Genomic DNA, 18,969 nt, shown 5'->3' with positions numbered 1-18,969 from the left:
GAGAACTGAGGTGGCCCCCGAACTGTTTTGTTTATTTTTGCTGTGGCCCTTAAAGAGCACCTTGTGGGAAAAGACATTCCCCACAGATGAAGTCCTCCAGAAAGATGTCCTGCAGCGGCTACGACACCAGTCGACTTCTTTTTACGCTAAATGCATCAAATAGTTGCCACAACGATGGCAGCCTTTGTTAAGAGCATAGCAGAGCTCTCGTCTTTTTAGATGTTTTTTTTTCTTTACTAGACCTGGATTAGCTTGTCCCGCAGTGAGCGGGCTCACACCTGCATTTTTTTTCTCCTATCATCATCATCATCATCATCACGATGGCAGCGGTGTGCACTGTGAATACCTTGAAAAACTGAGGTACGATAAGCCAGCAACAAACAACAAGCCAGCAACTAACGCGTTTATTCTTGCAGGATTCCATGTACTTTGGAAGTATGATCTCGTTGCACCTAAGGTTGCCAGTGATATCCAAATATATATAAATATGTATGCACGTTAAGTTGCTTTCGCGCTGTATAAATAAGCGGTCAGGTTCGATGGTAACCATTAAGTGCTGTGCCAACGAACATTCAGAAACTGCAGAGGGAAAAACAAATGAGGCACATAGCTTCAAAGGTCGGTATTTGCGGGCATTTCATTCGCATTGTTGGGTTATTGTTGATCACATATAAGGCTATACGAAACACCATTGTTGGATGGATCCACGTGTTGCCTCGAGTGGATACGGCGACTTCGGGAACTGCGCGTGGCGAAAGTGCATGGTGCCCGGCCGACGACCTACAACTTTGTCGTGAATACGACAACAACAACAATATATGATGGAAAAGTGATGAAGACACGGATGATGAATGTCTGGAATATCCTTGTCCTTGTATATAAGCGGCTTTGGGGACATATTTTCTTACATGTAATACCGAGCTTTAGTATACAGGGTGTCCGAGAAAACGTGTTATTCAATTATAATTTAAAAAAAAAACTACACCCCCTAGAATCATGCAGTCAACGGCATTTGTTCTTACCAGGTTTTTGCCAACTCCTCATGCGAATGTTATGTAACTTAAGTTTAATTCCGTAATTTTTTTGACGAAATGTACTCAGAAATTTCCCAACTATACTTTACTAGTATTTTACCCCACCAGTATGAAGAGCGTGCCGAATTTACCAAGATTTACGATAATTGACAGAAATATTGAGGAGCTATCCCATCCGAAAAAACAGCCGAACATCATGCTTTTCGGAGCACCTGAGCAAAGCGCGCGACGATTTTTTTTAGCGCAATCGCTGTCAGTCCGACGAAAGGAGGTTGTGAACGGCAGCTCACATAAGTGATAGTAGAAAAAGTGATTGATCCTGAAATTAGGAGAGGTAAGGCATGATTCGTTCGGAAGCCGGACGCGATCAGCCATATGCCTGTGTTGCCTTACCTCTTTGTATACGATGCCGGCGTGGGTTTCCAACCTCTTCTCGTCGAACTGAAACGATTGCGCTGAAAACTCCGTACAGCTCCGTGAGCTCCGTACAGCATGATGTTCGGCTATTTTTTTTTCCGATGGGATGGCCCCTCAATATCCTTGTCAATTATCATTTATTCGAGTAAGTTCGGCACGCTCTTCACATTCGCGGGGTAAAAAAGTGACCTTTATGTGACAAATTTCCGAGTCCAGTTCGCAAAAATTTACATACTTAAACTTACGTTACATGACCTTCACATCAGTAGGTGGCAATAACCTAATAATAAAAAATGTCGTTGGCCGCATGATTCTAGGCGGTGTACTTTTCTTTATTATAATTCTATGACACGTTCTCTGGGACACCCCGTATACCGCTACCGGGAGACCGGTAGGCTACCGCGTCTACTGCACCCAATCAACACTTCAGATTCTGAATAACGTACGCTGTCATTGGTGCCGGTAGGCATGGTAACTTAACGGTGACGTTGCCAACGCTATATACTAAAACTAGAGTCGATGAGTCAGCGTACGAAGACGACAGACGTGTCGCTATCCCTTACCCCCCCTGGCGCAGTAGGTGCCGAGCCTGATAGTTAAACGTAACGACTTGATCGGTGAAACGAGGTCTCCTGTAAGTCCCCTGAACTTTCCTACGGGCGATACACCACGGGAACGATGAATGAATCTCACACTTTCGCCCCATAATCTCCCGGCATTAAGTAGTACAATTGATGCAAGTTCAAAGGGAGGCTTACCTGTACTTTACGCCAGGGGTCAGTGGTCCATTGCATATACTGCCATCGCATTCTTCTTGAAACCCCAACACGCATGTCAGCGTAGTACCTTTGACTTGGCAACCTGAATTAAACCCTGTAAAACGACAGGTACATGAATGTTGCACTATACCAAGCACCTCTGAAAATTATCAGGGCATGACTGAATGAATCAATAAATCAATAAAAAATTCAAAATCGAGTGACGGCTTCTCGCAGTTGAGAATATTTACCCTCCTGGATTTTCAAGACACATACTGCCAAACACCTTTGTGCTTGTGTTTTCGCTCGCATTGCGTGTTTTTCTTTCATCAGCTACCTTCAGCACACTCTATCATCTTGCCCAAAAGTGACCGCCGGGCCCTTGTCCGTCCTATCTCTGCAAACACGACGAGATCACAATGGCTGAATGACATGACACCCTATACTCTCTGCTCCACGCAGAGGATCCGTCTCTCTCTCTATCGCTTGCTCATCGCCTTCCGCGACACTACGCATCTCTTCACCGTAACCGGCTGAATGTTGCATTTACCCAAGTTATGAGGCAGTGCTTGGGCCGTGGGCCATCGGAGCTTTGTGCATCATGCAATGTGCGCGCTGACCTGCACCACCTATACTTATGGACTGCCCTGTCTGCCAGCGGGAGCGCGAGATCTTGTAGCACGGAATGCACGCAATCGACCACCGCCCCTTTACCATAGGCAAGGTGCTGGGCCCCTGGTCCAGCAGCGTTCATATGGACCAAGGTGTCCGTCACCTTTGGGATTTCCTGTCATCAACAGGCCTCTCCATCCTGCTTTGATCACCTGAATCCTCATCACCATTATCTCTCACTATCTACAAATGGCACTGGGGCAGCACCCATCCTGCTGGCCGGCATCAGCTCCATCTCATGGTTGTCTCTTTATGTGTGTGTGTGTGTCTTTCTAACACCGTTTTGATTGACTTCCGTCCTCTTTACCGTGTAGCTGGAAGCGAAGAAGTAATACTAAATGCGATGCGTTGTCACAACCGTTCATAGGAAATATGCAGAAGAGAACATCAACCATGATTTTTGTCAGTTTCTTGAGAATGAGTTGGAAGGCAAGTCAGCTACACTTACGGTCGATACGTCCGGCATCGTAACACTTGATGGGGGAGTGCGAATGGGCTGCTTTCCACGTAACTCGCTGCTCGCACTTATCTGCTCGAGAAGAATACAGAACCACTTGCTTAGGCTTTAAAATGCTGGTACAGGTATACCACAGCACTTATACTTTGAAAGAAAACAGCTATACTAATAGGACAGGTCAACTAGAACATAGTAGCAACTTCGCAGGCCTCAAACCTTTCCAATGACATTGTTGTGCACAATGTCACGTCATGTTTTGTCTTATACGTCTTTCTGTCTTGTTTTGAACGTGAATGATATAGAATTGAAGTAGTTGAAGGTAATTAAGAGTAACAGGTAACAGTACTTAAAGGTAATTAAAGCGAGAAAGTTGAGTTTAAAGGTAATGTGTGTAGGATACATGTAAGCTATATGTAATTCAGGTAAAGATTAGATGGAATTAAAGATTACCGAAGGTAGCTGCACGTAATTAAATGTAATTGAAGGTAATTAACGTGAATTAAAGGGAACTTGAGAGTAATTAGAGGAAGTAAACGTAATTAAAGGGATTTAAATGAAATTGAAGATTACCTCAGATAACCTGCAGTTACTTTCGGCAACTAAAGGATAAGTAAAGGATACTTCAAAGTAATTGAGGCTAATTAAAGGTTAATTAAATTAATGCTCACGCGTTTCTCTCACATTTACCGCTAAATCGCCACTTGTCTTTTATGTCTTTCTTTCTTCTCAAACTGAAGGAAATGTTACTTCAGTCATGCTATGGTGCATTCCGAATCTGGCCGGCGGTGCGAGTTTTGGGGGACAATTTGTATATCATTTGAGTGACCATTCCATATCTTGCACTGTGTATACAACACAGCACCGACAAATTTCCTTGAACGAGGTTCTAGATGACGACGTCCTTTACATCCATAGGCGCACTGGGACATTGTTTCGTGCGGAATAGCATCCCCTTCGCTCCAGTGTGTCAGGTCATGTAAGACGATTGGAAACAACCACTTGATGAGACCATGGTTTCGGTAGGTGTCAGTTGCCACATGTCTATCTCTTGTAATTAAACAAATTACAGGAGAGGGCCATGTGACAACTTGTCGTCTTTTACGGCAACAAGAGAACACAATTTGCTTGTTGTTGGCAATGTGTTCCTGAGGTTGGGGGAAGGACAAGAGACAAAACACACACACAAAAAAGAACAGCACAAGACAAGTTGCCAGTGACATATGTTGCCAACGTCAAGTATACATTAGCTCGCTCGCATTTTACTTCTACACTCTTAAAAATGAACTTCACCGCATAGCACTCTCCTAGCCAACCATAATCTCGAATGATATCGTTATCTCCACTGATCCCTCCCACTCCCTCCGTCCGCGGGTGTATTAGTTCCATGAAGAAGTTCGAGCGAGGAGTCCCACAAGGCAGTGTGGAAGTGTGGAAGGCAGTGTGGAAGGCACCGAGGAATCCGCCCTACACCGTACGCCCTTCATCACACCATCTACGCGGACGACATCTGTCCCCGCATCGTGGGAACGGACAAGGAGAAAGTTCGTGACGCAGCTGATATTGCCTTGAGCGGCGCTCAATGCAGCGTTGCTTGCGAGAGGGCTGGAAGCGTCGCCAGAGAAGTCAAAGTGCATTGTCTGCATTCCTCGTGGAAAGTACGTGGGCAATGACTTCCCAAGCTTCAGCATTAATAACACTCCCATTCCAAGATGCGCGCCATGTAAATATCTTGGTGTCACCATCGATAGCGCATTACGCTGGTCTAAGCAAGTGAACGAGACTATCTGCAAGGGAAAGAAAACGCTCAACCTTCTTCGCAGAATCAGCTGAAAATCATGGGGCTGCAATGCGCGGTCACTGCTCACCCTTCACAAAGCCCCCATCTTGTACGTAGACCTTGCGCCTACACAGTGGCAGGCCCTTGAGCGCCTTCATCGCGTCGCAATAAGAACTGCGCTTGGTCTCCCTACCTTTTCTAGCGTCACCCAAACGTACCTGGAAGCTAAGGAAAAGCCTGTCAGTGTCCACTCTGAGCTCAAAGGACTCCAGTTTCTGGATAATGCGGCAACATCTATCAACAAGCATTCCCTCTTCACAGACCTCGAACAAAGGACACACACATCCCTAGGACGTAATCTGGTAATCATCTAGAACGTACGCTGGTGGCTAGTGCCACCAGCTCTCTAGCCAACAGGGGGGCTCTTTCTCGGCTTCCAGCTAGTTCACCTACGCCACCATGGCGTGAGTTCGTGCCCGCAACAACGCTTCACATCCCGGATTTACGGAAGAAGAGCGGGTCCAGCGCCCTGGTGGCCAGGATGGCGGCTGAGAACCTGATAAGCGACGTCTATCACACGCATACTCTGGTGTTCACGGATGGCTCCATTGACCACCGTTTCGAGAGCGCTACCAGTGCGTACTACATCCCGTCAATGAACATGGCCTGGCAAGGGAATCCATCCATTCCCTACTCTAACCACCTTAATCTTCGTTCCTCTAGGGTTCGTTACCCTATCTCATCTACGACGGTCGAACTCCTGGCCTTGTTACACGTACGCAGCTGATGCGGCTCTACTCACCGGAATAACTAAGGCCGTCTTGCTTACGGACTCCAGAAGTGCTCTCTGCAATGTGATGAGCCCCATGTGTGGTAGCATCCTAGCCCGCTGTATAAGGATGTCCTGTGCCTATAGCATAGGCTAATCGGAGGTGAGCTTACTCTCCAATGGATCCCGGCTCATGTCGACATCAGAGGCAACGAGCGAGCGGACCAGCTAGCATCCTCAGCACACCACCGCTGCAGCCCGTCATTATCAGTTCAGGCCGACACCGACAGGCACATGGTCGTCAAACAGCTAGTTGAGGTGCGTCATCCCGGCATACAGGACATCATTGCAGAATCATCGACCCTCTCTTCCCACGAAAGATCTTCCCGGTGTTATGCAGACAATGCTCCATCGGTTACGCACAGGATCCGCGTTCACGAACTCGCAACTATTCAAGATCGGCTCCAGGAAGGACTCCAGTTGCGGTCACTGTAATCATCCGGAGACTATCGCGCATATCCTGACAGAATGCCGTGCATACCACACTATGCGGGGAACTCATTTTCCCCACGCCAGGCCTTGCATACTGACGGACGTCCTCTTCCCCGACGGTTCTTATGCGGAACGACTTTCCAAAACTCGCGGCCTCGTGCGCTTTCTTCAGGAAACGGGCCTCGCGGAAAGACCACTCTAGCGCACCTCTCATCTACAGTGCACCTCCGCCCCATCAGTATCGTTCATCCTGCCTATGCCTCACTTTGAAATCGTCAACTCCCCTCTCCCCCTTCTCCTTTTTTTTTGTGTGTGGCTATAGTCGTGACGATGCCCACTTAAGTGCGGCCAGCAACGGCGAGCTACCTCGACACCCCCCTCCCCCCCTCATTTTAAAGAATGTGGCGTTGGCACAGTCTGCGCCTTGTGGGGACAACGATATTGTAAGGCACGACTTGAGGTTGATAATACCTGACTACCTGGTGGACGAAGCCCATGATGAAACGAGCCTGAGCGTAGGCTACGTTGGGCTCGTCGTGTATTTTCGTTTAATTCGTGTAGCCTATATGCTCATGCTTGTTTCATCATGTATTGATCATTGAATTACATCAATTGATCATAGAATTACTCACCTATTTCCGTGTACTGTGCCACGAGTATATGGACATGTTTGACAATCCCGTTGTCGTCGCTGAAGATGTGGAAAGGAAATTCATACCTCTGCTGGGTCTTATTCAGTAGGGATGAATCCACCAGTTTGATTTCCGTAGTCGGTGGTGGAGGAACTGAATATATGCGTCGAATTACCGGTAAGTTATGAGACGTATATATCAACAACCAGCAGGAACATCACCAGAAGACAGACATCGGACAGGAAGCAGCAAGAGAATAGTTCCAACAACAGCAATAATATATGATGACGATGAGTTGGGGTGTTTCACCGCGGTGGTGCGGTACCCTACCCCTTTCCACTTGGAACATTTCATGATGAAGGAAGGATGAAAATACGAGAAGTAATTAAAGAGTTTAGAGCAATCCAGTAGACGACAGGAAGTTCATGAACAAGTGAAGAACACGACGATGGAGCACAGGATCGTCATAAGACGCCAATGAGTGCAACTAAGTTTTGCGGTCTCTTGCTGATACGGGAAGCTCATCACACAGTATCCGCCTTTGCGGGCATGTGTAGCGGCAGGGATGGGCAGTATTTAAATACATCGTGATTAAAACATTATTTAAAATATAAATACATTTATCTATACCTTGTATTTAACTACAGACTCGGAAAATGTATTTATAATTATATTTAAATACCGATTTTTCGGTATTTATTTTATAAATACTCTTAAATACGCAAAATACTCACTCATATACCCTATATTTGACCTTTCGGTAGGAGGGGAAAGCAGAGCTTGGAGAGCCGCGCAGTTATACCGTTTTCGCAAGCACGCACGAGAGGTGGCCAGTTTTCCATTGTTGTAGCGGCCAATGGTTGGGACTACACGACTTCCTTCTTGTACGAAGCATCTTGGTCAAATTTAATACAAACGTGTCTTCATCATCACCTGTGGAGAGGTGTTCTCCTTTGTGAATCTGATTCTACGGCCGAACATTAGATACCTAGAAGATGCAGTCTTCGAGAAACTCGTAATATTAAAATTGCCACAAATAATAACAAATAAATGCCATTTTTTCTTGCTGATTTGTTGTTACGATCATTATTATATCTGTAATTCCGAATGAGATCTTCTTCAGAGTATTTATGGCAGATGTTATGGTATTTAAATACTGTATTTATATTTTGTATTTAAATACTCATGTTGAAAAAAAGGTATTTATGCAGAGTATTTAAATACCTCTTTGAGCAAAGTATTTTGTATTTATATTTAAATACTCAAAAAGTTCATTTATGCCCATCCCTGTGTAGCGGTATAAACTGACGAGGACGATGCCATCGGAAACAGTCGTCGGCACGCATGGAAGCTGACGTTCGCATGGAATCGCCCTGTGTGGCCAGTGGCCACTGTACCTAGTGGTGGGAGAAGAATGATGATGATTTCGCCCCTGGTCAGGCTACCGCTACATGCATTTGAATTGTGGGGTGAAAACCACATTGAGGCGGAGTCTACGCAGGAGGTAGGTAAAATGGCGTAATAAACGGGCATGGAAAGAAAACGACGAACTTGGGTCTACCGAATACGTGAGAGAAAATAGTTCCGCATTCTTGTACTTCGTGTAGGAAACACCGCAGTTGTAACTACGCTATAAGACAAAATGAGTAATTTTTGTCATTTAGGGACCGTATACCAGACAGATTGCATTGCCAGAACCGTCAATCGCTTTCGGAACGAAGTGCGCGGAGATTTACGCGAGGCTTAGGGAGCATTTGCAGTGCAGCGGAGGAAATTTCAAAATCATCAGGGGTTTAAGATAAAGAGTTATTGCAGTCTATAGGAGACTAGAAGCTGTAATTGTTTCTCAATTTACCCCGGTTTTTCTTAGAGTACCCTGTTATAGTAGTAGTATAGGTCGCAGAGATGGCGGATGGACACTTTTCACACTCGCGTCGTATCCTGGCGGCTGTGCAGCAAAACACAATCGGCGCGCCAAAGCACAGCCGGCTAGCGCCCTACAGCCGGCGCCATCTATTGAGCATGTAGGGAACCCTCTTCGACGCCGTCAGTGTCACAAACCCTGAGCAGAAGCGTTGTGAAAAAGGTCCATTACTCTAGCAGACGACAATATAGGGCACAAGAAAAAAGCACTTTTCCACACCACTTTGCGTTTCATATCCCGGTTTCAAAATCACGTAAATGTTACAGTTCTCGAAAACATTGTCTAAAAGTGTACATAAATAATGTCACCTGCGATGTCTGTGGTTTTCGTCTCAATTAGGAACTCTGGTGTTTCCTTCGCTTCATTTGTGCTGGTATAGTGGTAGCTCATGGCTACCGTTATTCTGAAGGCTGTCGAGGGCTTGAGGTTATGGAGGACTATGGGTCCTTCAGTGCCTGGAGGTATCCAGCGTTGCGGTTCTTCGCCTTGCTTTGCATACGAGACCATGTACGCGTACTCCCCTTTAAGCACACACTCTTCCTCAGGGGAGAAGCGCGGCGGAATGAGAGTGATTTGAACAGCCGTAGCGACGTGCTGCACGTCCTCAAGGAGTGCGAGAACTGCAAGAAATGTTGCAATATGCATGCACAGGCTGTGGCCTATAGATTCACATCCTTAATAGGCCATTTGCAAAAGTTCCAGGGAGCAGGGCGCGCCCTCGGACGGCATGCCGGGAAATGCTGTGCAAAACTACAGCGACGGTGCATACACCAGTACGACGACGGCGATCGGAGACGATAGCAAATCGCTGTCGTTTTGCACAGCATATTCGACGTTAAATGACGTTATGAACGTTAAGGACACCGACCGAGCCCATTGCAGCGGTCATACATCACTTTAATGCATCAAGTCATGTCTCGATTATCCGGACACGTCTGGAATCCTCCCTTTTTTTCGTCCGGATATCGAATTTCCAGATAACTGAACGAAGCAAATTTCAGGGGAAACTCGAAAATTTTGGGAAACCTCTTTGTAGCTTCAGAAAAGGAAACAAGGAAAATATCGTTGCTTCAAAAATTGATGCGAAGTGAGCTGCCTGAAATTAGTGCTGAATTGATGCTCGAAGGTCACTAGAGACGAGCCTCTCTCGTGTGGACTCCCGAGCCTGCGAGATCACGAAACTGTTAGCCCGCCGTCCGACAAGGCGCGGAGGGCACTTGAAGACTTTCTGCAAACAACCGGGCTTATGGACATTTTATGACACGCTGAATGTGTGATGTGTCCTGTGTGGGCCCCCAGCGATTCCGACATTTTACTCTCACTTGGTCGAAACTTTTGAATTACATGTTGAGCTCAATTATGGTCTGTGTTCTTCTCTGGGCATCATCTCCTTGTTCTCCTTGTTTTTTTCATCCTCTCATCATCCGTTTGTACCTTCTGTATGTAAGTGTACTGGGGTAGCCAGTTCGTCGAAACTCACATCCACATTTTCTCTCACATCACATTTTTTTCCGTTATCACATCACATCACTTCGAAATTAGTAGGCACACGTATGCGACAGAATTTTGATCACAGTCACGGAACCTCCTGCGTCACCCTGATGTTTAAAGAAGGGCAATATCTCAGAAAGTAGGGCACATGTTGTTGTCTTTCTTTGCAAATTTCTTTTGCATAGGCCAAAAGACAGGCGATGCTTTCGAACGGCCTGGGGACACTTACATTCGCATGTGGGCTTCTGGCGCATAGTGTCTACAGGACACCTACTCTGCTTATGGTCTCGCATCTCTACCGTGGGCCAGAAAAAGGGAGTCAAACGGTACAGAATGCCCCGGTGAGATATGACCCTTTTTCGGGACATTGTGAACACAGCACATGCTAGGGACAGAAGACGTTGACACTTTTCCGGATACGTGAATCAGAATGGCCCAAGTATTGGAAGATTGGTCCCCGTACTTGCTGTCCGGATGCAGGCAACGAATTCCGGATAACCAAGACAAAATTCAATGGTTGCAAGTTCGCTCCCGGGAATGTAGTCCGGGTGGGTTGTCCAGATATCGAGTTTTCCGGATATCTGAGCCTCGGATAACCGAGGTATGACGTATACAAAACGATAACCTCGAAACTATATAGAGTACGGAACCTTTGAAGGAAATACTCTATGAAGCTACAGGATACGTCACCTAAACCCTAAAACGTCTATCGTACGTACGACATTTGGCATAGATATCCGGTTCCCGCCTCTGCAACCGTACTTCTACACATGAACCGATTGTCATGTAGACCTGGAACAAGATAAGCAAGTTTTGCTGTACACTTCGAGACTGTGCTCCAAAGCCGCTATATCTTTAACTTAAGAACATATTTTTTTGAAGTACATATATTACGTCGTAGCTAGAGCGAAATTGTAATTTATTAGCAGCGTACGACCCAAAGCCCTGTGCTTGTATTCCGACGATTATGCAGGCACAATCTTCCGAATCACAGTAAACCATTCTAGATCGCAAAGTTGACTTACCGTGAGTAAGAGGCCTGACCAAATGGATATCCTATGCATTTTTGTGCGTCTCTTCATTTTCCAGGAAGGCTACTTCCAAAGGAAACTTCCAACTAGCCTTGGGCCGGTTTCACACTACCGTATCTCTTCCTCTGTTTGCTTCCAAAATATAACCTAAAGGCAGTCGAGCTCCGTAGATTACAATGGGCCCGGTTTGGCTCCATTAAAAACACGGCCAAGAAAAACGTTACTGCGAAATGAGCCTTATGAAGTACACACGATAGGTGATCGCGATAAGGGCGCAAAGATCAGACGCAATACACTGTGGTACTAAGATCAGCTGTGATGCGTTGTCGCCCCGATTGATCACTATAGGTATCGCCAATATCTTTCACACATTTTTCTTGAAGTGGGCCCGACTCATAGCGTATTTAATCAGTACATGTATACCCTCCATGACTGACCCATTCTCATTCAACAGCAGCAAATATAATGGTGACGATAAATTGGGAAATTCGTCTCCTGAATTGTGGCTCATTACAGAAATAGCGACAGGACTGTATGAGATGTAAGTGGCTCGTATCATATAACGTGACAAATGAGGTGACGACGGATTCAAGTGGCCGTGACTCATGTGCATATGTGCGTTCAGTTGATCATTGTCCTGTTCTGCCCTGGCACTTATGGTTCTCATGTGCGATAGCGTCAGCGTTCAGCTGTCGGCTCTTACTTTTTATGAGACTGACCCTGCTGACAGATTGCTTTGGAGTATGTTGCAAAGGTCAATTGGTGAGTTCACCTACCAAATCTATGCAGAATAAATTAGAGTTCATGAAGAAGACCGAGGGAAAGGGACACAGAAGACGACACACGCAAGTTCCCAGAGACAGCACTGTGTCTCTCGGTCTTCTTCATGGATCTACACCAGCTGCCATACATACTTTCCCTGGTTTCATAAATTAGGGTTGTTCGGTAGCTACCGAACGACCCTAAAACAAAAAAGGGGGTGACTATCCGCGTCCAAGAACGTTGGTCTCGACCACGAAATTTGTAATACTGCACCGCCTTTGTGGAACAGGCAATTTAGACACTGTGAGACACTTGGATGCCCTTACAGACGGAGTGCTTTATTCCGGAGAGTGTCGTGTTGTATAGTACAGCTATATTACAGACATATTCGCAGTTCGTATACGGAAGCGAAGAGCCCAGTGAGAATTGCAGCAACATATTACGACACATTTCAGCCTTCGCCAATATCCCGTTTTATCGTAACAGGTCCCATATATGGGACTCTCATCACAAGGGCAGATAATAGGGTCAGGTTCCATTCTTTTAAACGACACAGTAAACAACTATGTGAGTAGAACAGCGATATGAAGTTATCTTATCCACGATAGCACGTCCTCGAACCCAAGCAGCACAATGTCCTGAAAGTCGAGTGCAATAGGGGTGGACGGGTAAGTGGAAGACCTTGAACAGACTCTTGAAACTAAGGAACACTGATAAGACACATACCTCCACCCCTATTGCACTCGACTTTCTGTACATTGTGCTGCTTGGGCTGAAAGTCGAGTGCAATAGGGGTGGACGGGTAGGTTAACGGCCTTGAACAGACTCGTGAAACAACAGAACATTGATAAGACGCATACCGTCCACCCCTATTGCACTCGACTTTCAGTACATTGTGCTGCTTGGGAATGGTTAGATATGTACGATTGAGACACTTGCAAGTCGTCGCAAAAAAAAGACACAGAAAGGAAAAAGAGAACAATGAAAAAGAAGAAGGAAAAAAGCCAGAGAGCGGCAGATGTGACTTGGACAAAAATTTCGTGTTCTAGCCCATCCACCGCTGGAAAAACGTCTCTGTAACAACAAGTACTAATTAAATCTGCCAAGTTTTATGTGACAAGTCCCTCCCGACGGCAGAACCACACTCTTAAAAATGAACTTCACCCCATAGCACGCTCCTAGCCAACCATCATCTCGAATGGCAACGTTGTCGACCCCGATTTGTTGAAAACGAGAAACGGAGCCCATTTTGTGCTCATTATTTACGGCATAAAATAGGCTCCGCCTCTCGTTTTCAACAAATCTAGGGCGAGAACGTTGTCATTCGGGATGGTGGTTGGCTAGGAGCATGCCATGTGCTGAAGTTTATTTCTAAGAGTGCAGACGTATGCTGGCAAATACGTCATGAACTGGCAGACGAACATTACTTTGTAAAACACTATTAGTGCTGTGAAATATCGATACCGTGGTACGGTGGGATGAGGTCCCTTCAGCTGGTGCCGGGCCTCTCCCACGAAATAGCACGTCTCAGGGTGGAGATCGATGCGTTAGATGGCGCCTCGTGAATCCGTGATTACAACGATATCTGACAGCTTCGCGGTCTCTGCGACCGTAAGCGCTTCAGCTTTGCCTCCAGTTCTGTGTCGGTAGATGTTAGCTCTCCTTTCGAGCTTTAACGATGGTATGCAGTACGCTATGCCGCATTTGCTCACTCTGTTGTCAACGCTGGCGTCAGTGTAAATGTGGGTGGCAGCGCCGTAGACGTCGTGAATACACTCGGAAGCAAGATAAACAACGGCGTCAGAGAACTGATTCTTCGTCCAAAGTCCAGCTAGGTATAACTCGCTGTGAATTTCGGAAATTGTCCAAGGCGGCTTCTTCCGGGGCATTGCATATGGTACGTTGTAGAATTGGTTGGGTGCAGAATTGAATTTCTCCATATTCTTTCAATTTACTTGTCAACTTATCCTAGGACCTTTATACCTTATTTTTAAGTTATATATTAGTATAGCTTTACCTGGGATAGCCATATGGTGTTGAAATACAGTAGACAGTGATAAGGTCACACGAAGGGCCACAAATAATCTGGGGCCCAACCAAGTCAGGGAGGGTACTTGGTACTGCTACGGACTGCCGTTCCTCTTTTTCTCCCGACTTCGTTTTAAGAAGGTCAGCCAACACTACAATCATTCGAACAAGGATTTCGCCGATAAGGCGAGCTGCGCTACAGCTTTAGAGCGACGGGAGCGCCACGCTGTGGCGGCAGCGCGCATATATCCGCTGTCGCGGTGGCGATAGCTTTCATCTGTTTCGCTGGCTCGTTAGCTATCACATTGTCTGTTTTTCGAATTCTTCGCACGTTGTGCCATGGAAAACGAAAATCCTAGTCGATGGTCGTCGAGAGGCAACTATTGCTGCACAATAAATAAACAACGCGATCATATCCACGCCTCGTGTAACCCGTTTCTCGGAAAGCCACACGGGAAGGATAGGAGAGAACGTTGGATCACAACAGTTCACGGAATTGACGAAATTCATCTACGCCTAGAAATTTCTAATATGCGGCACATTTTACTTCACGATGAGGCGAGTACAAACCTTTAAACGCGTGTTGCAGCCCAGTGAAAAGTGGGTACCAACGAAGAGAACTGTCGTATGCAGTGCGTCGTGCATTTCGTGAGTAACAAAACGAGATATTTTTTAAAAAATATTTCCGCAGCCTTTCCTGATGCATACCTCCAAGCAGATCACGACGTGGACTTGGCTGACAAGAGGCATGTTGCCATTCATTTCGAAAACGTACGGTGGCCGGGCTACATATTTCTACAGCATTGTGAACTCTGGCTTCCTGAAGCATGTGAAAAAGGCCGTGTGATTCTCAGTGGCAAGGATTTCCGGGGATACGTGCAAACATGGAGTCAATGAATGCCATGTTAGTCATGCCTCCCTTCTGTGTGGGGCACCTCAATTTAGTGGACCTGCCGTACAATATATCAAAAAGTAATAATACATATATAAATAAAAATACGTAAATATAAGCAATATACTCGAATTGTGGTCACACTTGTGCCCTACATGAGCCCACATGTGTTCTGTGCTGATGAATTTCATTAGCCCTGTGCTAGAGCAATATTTTTGTTTAGTCTCTTAGTGTAGGGACTGGGAGTTGTTAGTATGACAAATGCCCAATACGCAGAACACTGCGCGATATGGATTGCCATTTCGTGCATTACCGGTCTCGGTAGCTCAAGTAGTAGCGCGTAGACTTTTGCTGAGCACCCCAGGTGCTCTAGTCTGGGGTCCCTGGCTGCACGTGCAGCATATGGCTAGCCGTGCTGCAGACCACCTTTACGTGTAAATTTCCCAAATATTATTTAGTGCGTTAACACACGCCAGCCCCTCCCCCCCCCCCCAAAAAAAAAGAACATCAGCGTAGAAGATTTCAGCCCTACGTAAGCACAAACAGAACACACTCGCCTCGTCGCTCTACAGCATAACTATGCGCGCGCTTTCCGCGAGGGGCGCCGTAGCACAATAGCTAGTGGCGCCTTTAGCGAAGCGCAGGTCGCCTATACCTGCGTGTCGTTTCGGCCGTTTCTAGTGGCATTAGTGAATGTTAATACATGTTATTTCGAACTCGAATATATCTGAGCTGGGATTTTCGGAAGTTGTTTCGGGAACATGTCATTTCAGTTCACAACACTCTTTATGAAACCCTGTCAAGAATAACCTCGCCTAGAACTCCCTTGCAGAGCAATGCGTGAAGCGTTTCTAGGCGACGTAGTAATCAAATATAGACTTTCAAGCAATGAACAATGACGTTGAATGAGCCAAAACGTTGTTCCCCCCTGATTGGTTCCCAGAAATACGGGACGTATCACAATTCCACTGCCGGTGATGGGGGCCGGCAGCATGACCAACAGTGTCCGTTTCTGTACTCGCAGCACGATGTTTCACTGCTGGTGTTACACATTGTGACATAAGGCATAACACGCCATAGTCAAAATAATGAGAATAAAAGTGTTGTTGCTGTTTGCAGCTGTAAAATTTGGATTGCATGTTTATGTTGGTGCAACTAATCGCCAGATGCGTTTATTCAATGTAAATGTCACTTTCTTTTCTTTATTACATGACCATCAAGGTCACTTGTACAAACGGTCACAATACCTGTATGGATGGCTAAAATGCTAAACATTTCTATATCAAAATGGTGGCATTTTTGTGCACAATAATTTTCGTAATTTTGTTCAAGTTTTGTCACCATTCCCGGTAAAGAGCCCCACAGGCATGGCATGCCTCGCGATCATCAGAGGAGTTCTGATGTGCAGCCATTTGTGCATCTGTCAGTGCAAATTCTTGAATGCCGTGATCCAGGTTGTAGTCAGAGGTCTCCTTTAGTAGGATCCTACCAACACAGGTGTGATTACTTCGTCATCTGCAATTAGTAACGGAATGAATAAAATAACTATCGAGCTATGACATAATCCTATTCAGACAGTTAAAAAAATGAAAAAGGAAGAAAGAAATCAAGAGGTGCGGTCAACACTCTTAAAAATGAACTTCACCGTATAGCACGCTCCTAGCCAACCATCACCTCGAATGATATCGTTATCTGCCCTGATTTCTTGAAAACGGAAAGCGTACGCCTTTTCTGTGACAATTATGAACAGCACAAGTGTCACAGAAAAGGCGTACGCCTCCCGTTTCCAACAAATCAGGGCAGATAACGGTATCATTCGAGGTGATGGTTGGCTAGTTGCGTGCTATGCGGTGAAATTCATTTTTAAGAGTGAAGGATGGTCTTATCTTTGGTTATGCGGCCATCAACGAGGTCGTGAGGTCGTCAGCAGCGGGGCCTTCTTTCTACCATCGTCTGGGAGCGGTTCGGTTGACTGTTTGGGGAGCGGACGCGCAGTGTTTGCCTGTTGTCACGGTACGTGAATAAATGCGTTGTTGTTTGTGAACTAGATGCCCCTTGGTTTCTCCGGCGGTAGTGCGGACGCTCATCTCATTATTTCATCCTAGAGCTGTACGCTGTATTCTCCTATAAGCGATCTTCGCGTGGAGCGTGTCTTTCCTCTGGTAAGCGAATGAGCAGGAGCAGATAGCCACAAAGGCTTTCGAGTATTTGTTTCCTATCCTTCTCTTCTCCCGCAAAAAGAGCGGAGGACAAAAATACTATGCACATATATACACATGTATGCATTACATGCACAGAGAGCTAAACGTTAGAATTGCATCGGTGGTAAAGCTTTCGTAGCCGTACGTTTCAACGCCTCGCCGTCCTTTCGTCATTCCCACGAGCAGACAAAAACATGCTATCAGAGTTTCGGTTTCGCATAGCCTCGACACCGGCACTGAGATCTTCCAATTTTATGAACTATCGCTTTTGCAAGCCGGCAGAAGTATAAAACAAAACTTTAGTATGTTTGGGTAGATATAATAATAATAACAGTAATGCATCATTCACAAAAGCGTGCAACAGAACTGAACAGAATGAAAGTTAAATAAGACTATATGGTGTCCCTCTATGAGCCATTTCTGCTGTTATTCGGCTGACACAGCTTGTATTCCCAATAATATACATTATTATTATGCAGCAAACTTTGTCCTCTTGTTAATTTGATAACTTTATACCAAGATTTTCCTGCATGATCGCAAGTATGTTGTAGGTGCTTTATCCTGTTTCACTATCGTCGGATTACTCGTGCTGGCTCGCACTTTTCATGTGTACTGGTCACTGTGCTTCCTCCGTGCATTGGTTTTACCACGCGTGCTAACCTAGCTAAGTCGCACTAATTTGCAGATTGATCCCGGATATTTGTAAGTATGTAGCGTCATACTTTTCACTGGTATTTCTTACAGTGCTTCCTGTGTGCACTATAGCTTCACATCATGTGTGCCAACGGAGCACTCGGCAGAGTCGTGTTGCTCCAGGTGGCACTTCCTTCAGTAGCTTTCAATAATTTGTTTACGTATCTTTAGATTTCTCTGGCTGGCAGGTAATTTTGGCTTATGCGTGCATCGGTTGGTTATCAAGAATCGTGGACTGTCCCGCCTTCATGTGTGATATCCCACCGTTCATATACGTTAGCCCCTTGTGTGCTCGTGGACGTTGGTAACAGCGCCGTACTTGCTGAATGTCATCGTTGCTTGTGCACTGTTAAAACAGAACTTCACCACATAGCACGCTCGTAGCCAACCGTCATTCCGAACGATATCATTCTGTGTCCATATTTGCTGAAAATGGGAGGAGGCGCCTATTCCTGAGACACATTATGCTTGTCCCAGGTAGGCTCCTCCCCCCCTGATTTGAACAAATCATGGCACAGAATGATATCATTCGGTATGGTGGTTGGCTAGGAGCGTGCTATGTGGTGAAGTTCTATTTTAACAGTGTATGTGTCTAAGCTGATAGATATTCCATTGCTATAAACTCCACATTCTAAGAACACAACTTCACCGCATAGCACGTAGTGCGCCAATCATTGCCGCGAACGATAGGGTTATCGCTTTTGATTCGAGGAGAAAGGGAGGCGTACGCATGTTTGTGGCAATTACAACATACCCAAATTGCCGCAAAAGAGGCGTACGCCCCCTTCTCTCCTCGAATCCGAAGCGATAACCCTATCATTCGTGGCCATGGTTGGCGCACAGCGTTCAGTGCGGTGAAGCTCAGTTTTTATAGAGTGCACTAATGTGCTCAAAAGATATGCTGCACAAAAGGAAGACGATTGCAGCAGTGACACAGCC

At 45.9% G+C, this 18,969-nt stretch overlaps 1 protein-coding gene across 1 annotated transcript; it reads right to left on the bottom strand.

Moving 5' to 3' along the window:
• Window positions 1–572: 572 nt before the first annotated feature.
• Window positions 573–11,662, bottom strand: LOC135379176 (uncharacterized). The gene is made up of 7 exons (XM_064612421.1): window positions 11,449–11,662; window positions 11,143–11,215; window positions 9,241–9,552; window positions 7,009–7,161; window positions 3,330–3,410; window positions 2,210–2,324; window positions 573–579 (listed from the first exon to the last, which is right to left on the bottom strand). The coding sequence occupies exons 1-7, from the start codon at window positions 11,503–11,505 to the stop codon at window positions 573–575; spliced, it is 798 nt and encodes a 265-aa protein (XP_064468491.1). The 5' UTR covers window positions 11,506–11,662.
• Window positions 11,663–18,969: the final 7,307 nt, after the last annotated feature.

This window comes from Ornithodoros turicata, chromosome 1 (genome assembly GCF_037126465.1).
Source record: "Ornithodoros turicata isolate Travis chromosome 1, ASM3712646v1, whole genome shotgun sequence".
In the NCBI taxonomy this organism is placed as follows: Eukaryota; Metazoa; Arthropoda; class Arachnida; order Ixodida; family Argasidae; genus Ornithodoros; species Ornithodoros turicata.
The sequence above is the reverse complement of the archived record's forward strand: the minus strand, read 5'-3'. Positions and strand labels throughout refer to the sequence as shown.